This window comes from Euprymna scolopes, chromosome 15 (assembly GCF_053919585.1).
Source record: "Euprymna scolopes isolate OS-2025 chromosome 15, ASM5391958v1, whole genome shotgun sequence".
NCBI lineage: Eukaryota > Metazoa > Mollusca > Cephalopoda > Sepiida > Sepiolidae > Euprymna > Euprymna scolopes.
Window position 1 is genome coordinate 124,544,980 of NC_136496.1, and position 14,554 is coordinate 124,559,533.

The 14,554-nt window shown below is 34.1% G+C and overlaps 1 protein-coding gene across 11 annotated transcripts in view; it reads right to left on the reverse strand.

Annotated features, from left to right (window-relative positions):
• LOC145294110 (membrane-associated guanylate kinase, WW and PDZ domain-containing protein 1-like) overlaps window positions 1–14,554 on the reverse strand; it is a 664,188-nt gene that overhangs the window by 459,724 nt on the left and 189,910 nt on the right. For all 11 annotated transcript variants that reach the window (XM_080141199.1, XM_080141205.1, XM_080141202.1 and 8 more), the window contains exons 3-4: window positions 9,279–9,398; window positions 4,591–4,885 (exon numbers count right to left, since the gene is read on the reverse strand). In XM_080141199.1, the coding sequence (XP_079997325.1) occupies window positions 4,591–4,885; window positions 9,279–9,398 (415 nt within the window). The remainder of the gene's footprint in view (window positions 1–4,590; window positions 4,886–9,278; window positions 9,399–14,554) is intronic.

Here is a 14,554-nt window from a genome sequence, read left to right on the forward strand (position 1 = left end):
TCACCGTAACCATTAATTTTAAATATCATGTTTGACTAATAATGCATTCAGACTCAAATACACACAAATGCAGTCAAAAATAATACATAAACAAATAACCAGTACATTCATGTAACGTCCTGTAATATAGTGGTCGAGTAAATGTCAGAAAAAGGAAAATGAATGCTTGGATGCCAGACGAGAGCTCTCTTCTTTTCAACAGGACTTCATGTCCAGTTAAGGCAATGAGTAAAAAAGACTTGCGTAACGAGTGCGTTATACCAGAATACCCTGGTAATATCTATTTACCCTCGAAAATAAATAAATTTAAATATATTTCACCTGTGTTTTCCAATTATTGTTACCATACACAAAAATACAACCATGAGTATTGATATTTAATCCATGGCTAAGAGAGAGAGAGAGAGAGAGAGAAAGCAAGAGAATGCAAATAGAAAGAGACTCATTTTGGACTTTGTCTATTTGAAGAACTGGCTTTGCAAAGTCTTTTGCCGGATTCATTTAATAGGTGATCGGACAGGTTGCACACACATATCATACATACAGACATGTATGAGATGTATTTTGCCGATTTAAATGATTTTCAAATTGTGTTTCAAATAAAAAACTTACACAAAAATATTAAAGCTATTTACAGCTGTTTCAAGAAAATGTTTATTTTAAGTTATATAATGTAAATATTTTTCAAAACAATGAATCACTTTTGTATTCTTTATTTCATGTCAAGTTGGCCTAATGGTTATCGTACTTGACTCGCTGTCTTTAGGTTTTGGTTTTGATCTCAGCTAAAGTACTTTTTTTATTTTATTTTTTTTTTTACTTACAAGAAGTGAACCGTTTAGAAAAATGATAATACTCGCATGCACGTGTCTCAGTTTCTTGCTTTCATTTTTTTTAAGGAAGTTAATGTTTTGTTTAATACCAGGCAATGCTGGGTAAATCTGCTAGTATATATATATATATGTATATATAAATAAATACATCTCCCCCCCCCCGCTCCCAATAAATTTTAGATTTTTTTTCACGTAGACCTTAAAATAATTCATAAATTTTATTAATATCACTTCATGAATAATTCAAGAAGATAAAACAGTCTTAAATATCTTTCTCAAATTGTTGGAAATTTTTTTTATTTCTTTATTACATTTCTGTTCATTAATTTTCATATATTTTTTTCTTCTCAGGTGACTGAAGTTGCCATTTTAATTCCTATGTTGTTTGCAGCATAAAAATAAAAACATTTAATTCGAACAAGTTATTCAGATTTTTTTTTAATTTAGTAATATTTAGTAATTTATTAACTCTTTTTTTTGTGTAAATTCCATATAGTATACAAACATTATTGGCTACATATACGCATACATATTTTAGCAGTACCTCTTTTCAGACAGCCTTTATCATCAGATCAGAAATCATTATTAAGACTAAATCCAAGAATATTTTGTCTATAAAAGGTTGTTTTTTATCTACTTTTACTGAAAAAAAAAAAAGAGAACTACTAACGAATAGATGTTAGTGGGGTGGGGAAAAAAGTGTAAATAAAAAGAAAAAAGGAAAAGAAGAAAGAGAGAGAGAAGGGAAAAGAGAGAGAGAAGGGGAAAGAATGAGAGAAGGGGAAAGAATGAGAGAAGGGGAAAGAAAGAGAGGGAAAGGAAAGAAAGAGAGAGGGAGAAGGAAGAAAGAGAGAGGGAGAAGGAAGAAAGAGAGAGGGAGAAGGAAGAAAGAGAGAGGGAGAAGGAAGAAAGAGAGAGGGAGAAGGAAGAAAGAGAGAGGGAGAAGAAAGAGAGAGAGAGTCAAAAAGAAAGAGATTCATTGATTCATAGATCAAATTGAATTACTTGATGCACTGATATTGATATTTAAAGCCCAGTTTTCCTAGTGAATATTCAGTTGTGGATATGTGAATGACTTTAAAAAAAGGATAATTAATTTGCATATTCCTTAAAAATGAATTTTCATTAATTCACTATTCGTTTGTTTTGTTTTCTTATAGGATGATTGGTTCCATGTAACCATAATACAAAGTTCTATGCATAATTTCCACAATGTACATAATTGCATAGCATTTGGGGGGAAAATATTCTAGCACAACATATAGACATTATATATCCATTTCTATATGCAAGATAATCTCCTAAACTAATGAATGAATAATCATGAACTTTGGAATATATATTTTAGGTAACAAAATGAGGAACATGGACACAATTTTCTTCGTAAATTTTAACATTTAGAAGGTGTATATAAGTTAGATAATATATCTTGCTGTACAAGATAAACTTCTAAACTAATGAACCAATCATTATAAATTTAAGAATATATATTGTTAACAACACGATAACATAGGCACATTTTTTTTCTGTAAAAATTATCATTCAGGAGGTGCCCCATCCCCCTCATCCAAAGTCACAGACCCCCCCCCCCACACACACAAAAAATTAAAATAAGTTAGATACAAAAATTTAATTGGCTGTTTCTGTAACTTTCTTTTTTCCAGCATTTTTGTTCATTTATTTTTAGTCACCTGAAGATGATTTCACGACGAATCGAAAATGTTTGTGATACATATGGAATACATAATTTTTGAGGGACTTTGATACAAAAATAATCATCATAAAAATTGAAAAATTAAAAAGAAAGGTATAATCAAGCGATAAAATTCTGTGATGCTTAACAATGTTTTCTTAAATGAAAGAATACTGCTTAAATGCACAAAATATACATTCATTTATCTCAATAATAAAGTAAAGCCATATTTTCAACCTGCAATACCCGTTATTATAGACTTTGAATCAAAACCTTCATATGGCAATCGGATTCACACTCCAATTATCTTAAGCGGCCATTATGTGGGTTTTCAGAAATTATTCATTCAACTCATCTTTCCATATTTCCTACATTTTATCCTGCATACTTGACTCTCCAAAAAATCCTTCCAAAGAGAAAATGACAAGCTCATTTACCCCCTACTTTTATGAACCTCAAATTCACTGTGTCCTTTTCTATTCCCCCCCCCTCTCCAAGGCATTGGTGAAATATGTGTTCTGCTAATATATATATATATATATATATATATATATATATATATATATATATATATATATATATACTAGCAAAAGTACCTGTCGTTGACTGGGTTCAAAAACAGCCTACAGAAAATGGACTCTGATTTATGAAAGTATGATAGGTTATGAAAAGGAAGGGTTGTAAATTTGGGTTGAATTTGGGGGTATCAAAACCAAAGAAAAATATGATGAAAGTAAAAATAAAATAGATAAACCTCATAATTTATTATACCATACCTATTCACACTGAAACACTTATCACAATATTCTGTAGATCTATATTAAAAAACCTTGTTAAACTTTCTGACATATTTCCATTCTATGGAGGTCAGGCGCGAACGAACACCCCATAATTTTATTATACCATATTTCTTCAAACTGAAACATAATTATCAAAGTATACTTACACAGATAGATATGAAAAGTCTATATCAAAGTTTGTGCCTATTTCCATTCTATGCCAGGCGTGAATGCAGACCCCACAATTTTATTATACCATCCCTATTTAAGTTAAAACATACTTATCAAAGTATTATTATGTACATCTATATCAAAAACCCTTGTAAACGTTTTTTTTTTTTAATTTAAAAATTTTTTATTTTAAAATTTTTTATTTCCATACTTTGTGGACCAAGTGCGAACGCAGACCCCACAATTTTAATGAACCACCATTCTGCCAGATCAAACATACCATTCCTGTGTCTCGATACATCTTCTATTATTATATGTAATCAGTTTTTTAAAATAGTCAACCATATAGGAGCCTATTCGTGACCAGACACACACACACACATTCAGCTTTATATTATAGATAATCTTAAAAATAGGTTACAAGTTATCATAAATAACAAAGTTAAATAATTTCTTAAGTTCAGTCAAGAAAGCAGGTTGTTCGTTAAGATTTAGAATTTTTGTCAAAGTGCAATCAACCCATCAGACGAGAGTCAACTTTCCACACATGCAAATGAGCTGATAAATGTTCAATCAGACATAAGCAAAATACTGCTCCCCCACTTTTTTTTTTTTTAAATTTTATCAGTTTGTTCAAGCTAGGGATGGGGCATCCTACTGGATGCCAAACATTCACCAGCTAACTCAGATATTCCAACCAAGAGATCTTTAAGATTGTGACCATCTCTTTAAGTGACATTGTTGGAATCCTTTTTGCACTTGGTTCACCGGGTATATTTATCATGTGTTTTTTTTTTTTTCAAATTATTTTTCATGATTCCAATTTTACCTATAATTACTGGAGTGATAGAAATCTTCCTAAGATTCCAGTTTCTTTTCATGTCATACATAAGACCTTGGTATTTCGTTATTGTTTATGCTTATTAAATCTCGCTACTTCAAGTGGGCTTATCACATTCTTTTACCTCTTGTATTCTTTAGTTCTCATGTGCCGGTAGCAGAGAGAGCACACCTCTTGTTTCTTCAAAAAGAGATTGTTTGTGGCATCACTACTATAGAATTTATAAAAAAAAACATTAAATGTTTTAAAAAAGAAAAGAAAAAGTGAACTCACTTGATAAAATACTGTTGTCCATCCTCCGTATAAGCTGCCTCCCAATTGTTTGGTAAAGGACCCAAATTGGAAGTGCTACGTGCCCGTTCTAATGACCGCTGTCTTATCACTGGAGCCGCATCTTTAAATGGTACAGGCGATGATTTTGAAGATGACATTTCAGAATTACTAGGCAAACGCTTCTTCCCATCAGAATAATAACCACTTCCAAAAAGTAAGCTGCCCGTTGATCCAGTGCGCCGAACTTGAACCACATTTGGCTCTTTTGGGGGTTTTGGTGTGCCGTAATGGTTACCTGTAAAAGAAGAGTCATAAAATTTAATCTTCTTCAAATAGATTACGTCTGTTTCTGAAGTGGTGCTGGTACAATACCCAGGTATGTAAATTTCCATCTATCCCTAAGAAAAATAAAAAAATTCTACTCGCTCCCCGAGTGGTGCAGGTACAAATGTCAATTTCCATCTTTAGTTAAATGGAAAAAAACATTTGTGAAATTTTGTAGAAAAAAACAAATGCTGCTTAATATTTGCACGAGAAATCAAATAACTGATAAATGTATTTCAATATTTTCCCCAGATTCGCATTCTTTTTATACCTTTAAATATTTTTTTCATAAGCAGGGTAGGGGGTGTTACCATAAATACCCGTGTAATATGTACATATATTTGCGGTAACATAAAAATACACTTGTTTCAAAGGGAATCTATAGATTTTAGTTGTTTTACTGGTTCAAAATATATAAATATTTATCATTAGTAATGGAAAATTAATTTTTTTTTTTTATCTACCTAACTGGATAATTTTTTAGTATTTTTATTTAATATTGTGTTTATTCGGTTTGAAGAACAGTGTTAACCAATGTATTTGAAAAAAATTTTTATTTAATGTTGTGTTTATTCGGTTTGAAGAACAGTGTTAACCAATGTATTTGAAAAAAATTTTTATTTAATGTTGTGTTTATTCGGTTTGAAGAACAGTGTTAACCAATGTATTTGAAAAAAATTTTTATTCAATGTTGTGTTTATTCGGTTTGAAGAACAGTGTTTACCAATGTATTTGAAATTTTTTTTTATTTAATGTTGTGTTTATTCGGTTTGAAGAACAGTGTTTACCAATGTATTTGAAAACATTGCAAATGGCGGCATGCTCACTGTTGAACACGTTAAGTTTGGGAAAATGAGTTTAAACAAAAAAATTATACAAAATACTGTTAGAAACTCGCTCAATATATGCTATGGTGACATAGGCGGACATATATTCGGTGGGTTTTTAACAGTATTTTGTATAATTTGTTTGTTTGAACTCATTTTCCCAAACTTACTGTGTTCAACAGCGAGTGTGCCACCATTTTTCTTGTTTAAAATATATCGATACACACTGTATGATTTTCGAACCGATTACACGTTTTAAAGTGAGTAAAACCACTAAAAACTTTTCCAGGTAGGTAGAAGAGTAACTTGTCTTTGATAACATTTATTTGTTATATATTTATTTTTTGACAACTTTTTCGAATCTATGTGTATAATAGCACAAACCCCCATGAAGTGTTTTACATCAGCATCTAACTTGACAGGTTCTGCTGTGACAGTGATAGAATCATTTGAAACACACCCACATAAAACACTCCCTCAAATTTGATGCGTTTATGACAGTCTCAAATTTGAGTGTGCTGCACCTTAAAGAAACATTAGTGTTTTTTCAGCTATTAAAATCATTTCTGCTTCTCGACATTTTTATTTTTAGAAGAAAAGTCATTCTTTAAATAAAAGTTATTGTGAAAATAATTGTCATAAAAAAATGGTTGTATAATTTTTTGGTATTTATTGTTGGCATATTCAGAATTAGACACAAACATTGAGTTGGGTTTGGAATTGGTGCATATTCTTTTTACTCGTTGAAATCCTTCATCCTCAGTCGACAAGCAGTAGTCACGGCATTCTCCATCATATGAGATAAAAAAAAACAAAAAAAAACAAAAAAAAACACTTGTTTTTATGTCAGAGTTTTTATTGGGGGAGGGGGGGATAGATTCAGACTATCATTAATAAAATATAAAAGAAAAAATGGATATATTATAAAAAAAGAACGAAAAATAAAAATCATGTTTGATCTTAATAGGTCTGCACATTTTGGAAATATTTCACTTTTATGGAGGGGGAGAGGACGTGTTGAATGAACTATTTTTTTTTTTTTTTACATTTTCACCCCAAACAAGGCACAGTGCCACTTTGATGTTGGTGGCTACTACCACGGACATAAGTTGCAGGGATACTATGTAAGGAGTTGAGCAGCGAGATGTCTGTTCACATTACACTTGAACTTATTCATGTCAGTATAGTTGGGGAAGCAGGAACCCAGAAGAGAGTTCAAAAAAATCTAGCAGTTCTGGGAAAGAAACTATTAGAGTAGAAGGCTTTCTGGCATCTGGAGATCTCTACTGTGTAGGGGTGAGACTTTGCTGTTTGTCGGATTTGACGGGGGTACAAGGGCTTGTAGTTTATCAGAGCATCCACCATTAAAATACTTGTAAAACAGGAAGTGGGATGCAACATTTCGTTGATGGGACAGAGGTTGAAGCTTTGATGACAGTTTAGGACCTATCAGGTTGGTGACTCTTTTTTGAACCCTGTCCAGGAGTGAGAAACCAGCAGCAGATGCACCAGCCCAAATGTGACAACAATATTCCATACATGGGCGAATGGTGGCCTTGTAGAGGTACAGGATAATTTCAGGCATAAGTAACTTTCTAGCACAGTAGAGAGGGCCCACTTTCTTCACAGCAGCCTTGACAATGCTCTCGATGTATCTGTTCCAACTAATGTTTTCTGTGAAGTTTTAATGAAGTACTTTCAGATGCTCCCTGTGAACGTTAAGCCGAGGAGTTTGAATGATGCACTTTTCGGCAATGTATCATTAGCCATGGCTATTGGTGGTTGAGAAGGTTTCTTGTAATTATTAAAGGAAATGAGCTTAGTTTTGGCAGCATTGAACATTACCATCTATTTTTGACCCCATTAGACTACAGACATTAGATTTCCCCTCATGCCTGTTATAGAGCATGGTGTCATCAGCAAATATACCCATCTCAGAGTCTATTTTATCAGAGACGTCATTTCTGAACATCAAGAATAATAAAGGTCCAATGATCAACTCCTGAGATACACCCACATTTATATTGTTTTGACGTACGACCATCAAGGACAACCTGGATTTTTCTCTTATTTAAGAAAGATTTAATTATGTTGAGTATTCATCCATGATTTGATTTTCATGAGGAGAACATTGTGCCATACCTAAATCTAGGGCTATTGCCCTCCCCTCCCCTGCCTTATTCAGTGCATGGTATATACGTTGAGAGATTACAGTTAGAATATCTGCAGTAGAACAGGCTTGCTTAAATCCATATTGATGGTCGGACAGAAGTTTAACAACTGTAAGGTGGTTGACTAGAGCTTGATGAATTATGGACTCAAATATTTTAGCAAAAGAAAGGGGGAGGGGTAATTTAATGGGTCAGTTCTTTCGCCAGAATTCTTGTAAACTGGTATCACAGAAGCAGTTTTCCAGCAGCCAGGAAAGCATGATTCGTTAAGGTATTGGTTGAAGAGTTGAGAGAATTGGAGCAACCTCAGTGGAGCAATTTTTTAATTTTTTACAGACAGAATGAGATCAGGTCCACATGCTTTTGAGGTGTCTAGGTCTTTTATGAGCTCATGTACTTGAGAAAAGAGTGATTTTCAGATCATCTAGTGTGGTTTCTGTTCGCAAAGTAAAATCAGAGAGGTGATGGTTTGCTGGGTCCAAAGTATAGTTTGAGGCAAACTGATAGGCTTTCTCAGTTGCTGTGCAAATAACCTCATGATTGTTGGATAGTGGGGGAATTGTTAATTGCCCATTATTTATCAAAGTGTTGTAGATTTTCCAGAAATCACAAGTTCCTAATTTCTGCACTTCATATATTCTCCCTTAGCTGTCGCTACTTCTTTCTTACAATTACTTTTAGTATCTATAAACTTTTGTCTGTTTGTACTGGACTTATGAAGATAAATCTGTGGTATGCGTGTTGCCTCTGAGCAATGGCCGCTGCGCAAATAGAAGTAAACCATTGGGGAAAGTGGAATTTGCTATAGAACTTCCGTGAGGGAACATTTGCTTCAATTGCTGCTTTGAACACTTCAGGGGTCTCATTTGCACACTGTTCCACAGGAAGAGCAAAGATATTTCCCCATGGGGCATCTTTGATGTGATCTCTAATGGGACCCTAGTCAGCCTTGTTGTAGTTCCTCGTCGTTTTGAGCAATGGCTCTTCAATTTGAGTTTAGAGTTTAAAGTGATGCCTATCATTATCACAGCATTATGAACATTTCCAAGTTAGCAATGGGTATTTATTACACAATTCTCAGGAACTGTTGTCAGAAATAGATCTAGAAGTGAGGCTCGCTGATCCTGATAATCTGGGAGACGGATCGGGAAAGTTATTGTCTGTGTCAACGAATGAGATATATAAAAATTAAGGATGATGCAACCAGCTGTGTCAGTGTAGTTAGACAAGCCAAGCCAATTATTGTGGTGGGCATTTGAAGTCACTAAATACATGTATTTGGGCGCTAGTGTCAAGAGAGAGTGCTACATCTATACCATCAGAGACATGATTGCTTTCTTTCTTTTTGTTTATTAAAATTACTTACCATCAAAAATCCCACTTTCTAATAAACTGCCATTTTTCTCTAACACTGCAAACTCTTCATCTGTAAGGAATGTGTAGTGAACTCCATTGATCTCTCCGGGACGAGGAGAACGGGTTGTGCCTAAAAAGAAAACAAATTAAATATTGAGAAACAGGAGACATAAGTTTGTAAAGATAAATTCATTTAAAAAATGTTAAATAGCTTCGTATACAGTGAACACACAGACAATTTATAGAAAGAAAAGAAACAGTTATCATCCTTTGACCTCACTTCTGACAAACTTTTGTTTCAATATCTTTTTTTTCCTCTTCCATTTCTCTCTCTTTTCTCCATGGCATGCAACAGTGACGGATGATGAGCGACGTGTTCCAAAGTTTGGTTCACACACGACTCTTGAATGAAATAAACTTTTGAGTACTAATCCAGTCTTAGTGAGGTAAGCTAAACATTGTACAATCATGGACAAATTACGATCAAGTAATAACCTCATTAGCACTATCAACTGGACACTTAATCTCAATCCACACATGATAACCAGAGATCAACGAAACACACATGTACGTATATGTTTTCTACTAAAAGATATTGTTTGTATAAAAATGTATAAATGTTTTCTAATTGTCTTTAATAAATTCTACGAGTTGTACATTAATTTATAAGTCGTTCGTAACTTCTTTCTTTTAAAACTTCTTTGCTTTCCTCAATCAAAATGTTTGGTGCTTGTTTCTTCAACATCCGAGAATGGTGAAGAACTGGTGACCTTATTGCACTTTTACACCCCTCCACAAAAATACCCCAACCCACCTGACTAGCAAAGTTATATCTATTCTCTGTAGAGATTCTTAGATGCCTGCAGTATTAATGCTGGAGTCCCTCAAGGGTCCATCCTGGGCCCAACTCTCTTCCTGATCTACATCAATGATCTCCCTAAACACATACTTAAATCATTCGTTGACATCTATGCTGATGACACGACCATCTACAGCAACACATCAAAGGCTGTAAATGCCAAAGCTCTCTCTGATTCTCTCTCCTCTGATCTCGAACGAGTGGTTCAGTGGAGGAAGACGTGGCTGGTTACCTTTAATGCATCTAAAACCAAACTCCTATCTTTATATCATCAACGCTCTGATCCCCATCTTACATCAATTGAAATGGATGGCTCTCGTTTAGGAGAAGCCCCATGTTTTGACAAGCTTCTGAGCTTGACCTTCACTCCTGATCTGAAATGAAACACGTACATCAAGTCTGTTGCCAAGGTCGCTGGAAAGATGGTGGGATCCTTCTACTGCTCAAGAAGATATCTCACTACTGATGCAATTCTCTATCTATATAAAAGCTAAGTACGTCCAAGGATGGAATACTGCTGCCATATCTGGGCAGGAGCTGCTAAAAACAACCCATCCTGCCTTGACAGAGTACAAAATAGACTTCGTAGTTTAGTGGGGGATGCCCTTTTCTCTTCCCTGCAACCTCTCTCCCACAGAAGAGACGTTGCAAGCCTATCTTTGTTTTATTGTTATTTTCATGGCAGGTGCTCGTTTGAACTTCAATCTCTGGTCCCCCCTCGCCAATCTTTTACAAAAAACACCCGTCTAGCTGAATCCACTGTCAAAAACTTTCCCCACTCTTTATCTATGCCTAAATCAAAACGTAGATTCCATGAACAAAGCTTCTTTCTTAGAACTGCACGCCTGTGGAACTCTCTTCCGTCAGCCTGCTTCCCTCCTGACTACAACTTGGATGTCTTCAAGTTCAACGTAAACAAATTCCTGATGAACCGCCCCCTTAAGTAGACACTCTAAATATCCACACTAATGTACTGTACTTACAATAACCCTTATCTCTGACTGGCTTCCGGGCCTTGATAAGTGGTGACCACCTTATAAAAAAAAAAAAAAAATTTTCTACTCTAATAAGGTCTTTCCTTAAACTGTTAAATTATATTTTTGTCCAGGGTTGCCAAATTGTCCTTATTTTATCTTATTTTGCTTAGTTCTTTATTTGAAATACAATGGATACTATTTTCACTGAAATGTTAATAAACTCATATTTGCTACATGGAATTGCTTTTTTTGTCTAAAAAACACTTTTTGCACTATCCAGAAACTTTCTCAAAATATATTTGTTGATTAAATATATTTCTCATTCCGTGGAATTTTCACAGGTCACGCTAGTAAGTTATTATTCATATCCCTACATACACTCAATTCTAACAGACTATATAGACGAACCACAGTTTATAATTTCATCAAGTAAAATCTTGTTGTTTTTAACATGTTGAGCTGACTCATCATCAAATGTTTCCTTTTAATATTATAGTTTGCAGTTGATAGAGTTATGATACCGTGTGTGGAAATAATAATCCATTTATAGATGCTGATTTTCGCCATCACAACATTTGCATATTTAGTGGATTAAAATCAAAATTACTAATTAATATGGACGTCACAAGAGACGAAGTAATTAGTAATTATGATTTTGATTGGCGAATTATGCATAAAAAAAATCAAACATCCATTCTGAATCAACCAATGATAATCATTGTTACATGTTTATAATCAACATGGCTTTCTTGAATCTCGATGATGCAATATATGTCAACGGACACATTGAAATATTTTATGCAAACTTTTATGCCTGCAGTGTCAAACTTTTGAATAAATTCCATAAAAACATGTTACTAGAAGAAAAGCTATAATTATTTCTTTAAAAAAAAAAATAAAAAAACAATTAATACATAATAGCATAAGGTTTTGTATACTCGACTGGATTAATTATTGTTTTTTTTTTTTTTGTGAGATTTGTTCAGTCATTGCAATATTTTGAACTCATAATGGGGTATGGTCCCTCACAGTTAGGAGATTCTATTTATAAACGCTGCTGCTAGAAACTGACGAATCAAATTAATTCACATTCTGCTATCAACCAATCAGAAACAAGAATTGCTCCATGAAAATTAAATCTTTTCCAGCAATCTTACACATATTTTTTTTGTGTCAACACGAGAAGGATCTTTTGCTCTTTGGCTGCAAAATTATAAAGTCCAGAACCTGTGCAGAATAGCAGAACAGGACTTGTATAGAATAACTACCCATCGGAAACTTTTCTGAAACTAAACATGGCTTCCAAGCCAAGAGTCTTCTGTTCCAAAAAAAAAAAAAGTACTTATGCTGAGAAGTTACCTTGCTATTTTTTTTTATAGTATTTTCAAGTTAAATTCAAGTTTTACAATATCTTTTTTTTTTTTTTTATCAAATTATTAGGTGAAAGCACAGAATAGTTACAAAACAGTCCCCTCTTCTCATGTTAAGAATGGGTTCCTAAATAATAACATTATTATTTCAGTACGGAAACTTTTCTGCCTAAATACCAAAATAAGTTTATTTCAATAAGTCCCTATTCACTTGTTGGAACATGAGAGTAAAGTTTTGTTTTCTTCATCAAGTTGCAGGGATGACGTCATAGTTGACATGACGTTGCCTCGAATGATAGCTAGATGCACCAGAACATCTAAGCTGCATCTTTGGCCTCATTCCTCAAAGTGGTTATCTATCCAATGTCTCATATGAATTTTTAAGTATTAAGGTTGAAGATCCCTGATTTTTTAACAACGAAACAAACGATTAGCTGCATTTGTCGTTTATTCTGGTTTTGATGAACTGTGCCAGAATTGACAGCAGAAATCATAATCACATGGACATATTGTTTCTCGTTAGATCACAAAAGTGACGTTGAGCCTGGCCAGTACCAGATGGGTGACCAACCACTTGGGAATACTATGTGTTTTATATATTCAGGCAAGCAGGTATGTAAAATTGCACGGCTCCAGGTCACCCTTGAGAAAAGTGTAGAACCTATGAGCCTCCATCTGATATTCTGGAGGATCAACATGCTGAGGACAAATGGAGTTCCTAAGCCACAATGAAGGCAATACATCTATGGAGAGACGGTAGGGGTGCTGTATTGAAAAGCCAAACTGGATGGCAGGAGCCCATTTGCTCCATGCAGCGATCTTTTAGTGATGGTGTCACAAATAAAACACCCACTTCCAATTTGTCATGAGCAAGCACAGAAGTAGTAAAAAGCAGAGAACTTATCCCTGCATTACATATAACTTTACATAGAGATAACCCAGCACTCTGAAAGACTCAACTTGCCACACGAACTCTTGTCAGTCACAACACAACTACAGATTCTTTGCAAGCAAACTAAATTTAGCTTCAGTTCTCAGTAGACGGCATGAGGCACAAGAGTCATAGACTATACTAAACATAACAGTTTATAAACAGTCTCACAAGTTCATACATATAAAAAACATTTTCTTTGTCTAGACATTTTTAATTCTTTACTCTTGTTTGTTCTAACAAGCCGTGAATAAAATCAACATGTTTATGAACGCAGAGACTATCATTCTTTTGATATAGCCCTTTCTCTCTACACAGTCAGTGCAGACCAGATACAACCAAGGTTGTCCAAAGTATGGCTCACAGAATGCATCTTAAACAGTAACATGAATGTATTTATTTATAAAGAATTCACATACCAAAGGAAACAACAATGAAAAACAAAAATAAAAACCGCTACCCCCCCCCGGCCCTCCAGCGAGGTCAAAGTATATTTCATCTTGCATACGTATTCTTTGTGAAAAATACAATTCTGGAGAGTTCAGAGAAAATAAGAGACAACAACAAAAAAAAAAAAATGATCAAATGTTTAACGATCATCAATTAAAGCTAATTTCAAGCCGATGTAAATGAAGCACTGCTCTTAGAAACAGGTCATCATTCTGAGGTAATCGAGGTAACGTACCACTACTAATGCTCGGTGATTTCTTCTGGGACTTGACCAAACCAGATAACGTTGAAGAAAAGAAACGCGAAATAAAATATAGTCGAGCATTTGAGTTTCTATTTTTTTTCAAGACAACAAACATGCAAACCATATATATATATTTTTTTTTTTTTCTAACTTAAAAAAAAAATAAAAATAAATAAATAAACATTTGTTCATCCCCCAAATAAGACACATTCCCACTGAAGCATAAGGGGCTACTGCCCTAGATTTATAAGTAGGGCATCCTGGACAGGGAGTTGAGCAACAAGATGTTTGTTCACATTACATTTTAATTTTTGCATGTTGATAGAGTAAGAGAAGCAATGTGGGAATTTCAAAAGCAAATAATTTGAAGAAATAAGCCATCAGGGTGTAAAATCTTCCAATATCTAAAGACCTCTACAGCAAAGAGATGGAATTTCACTGTCAGTCAAGTGGCT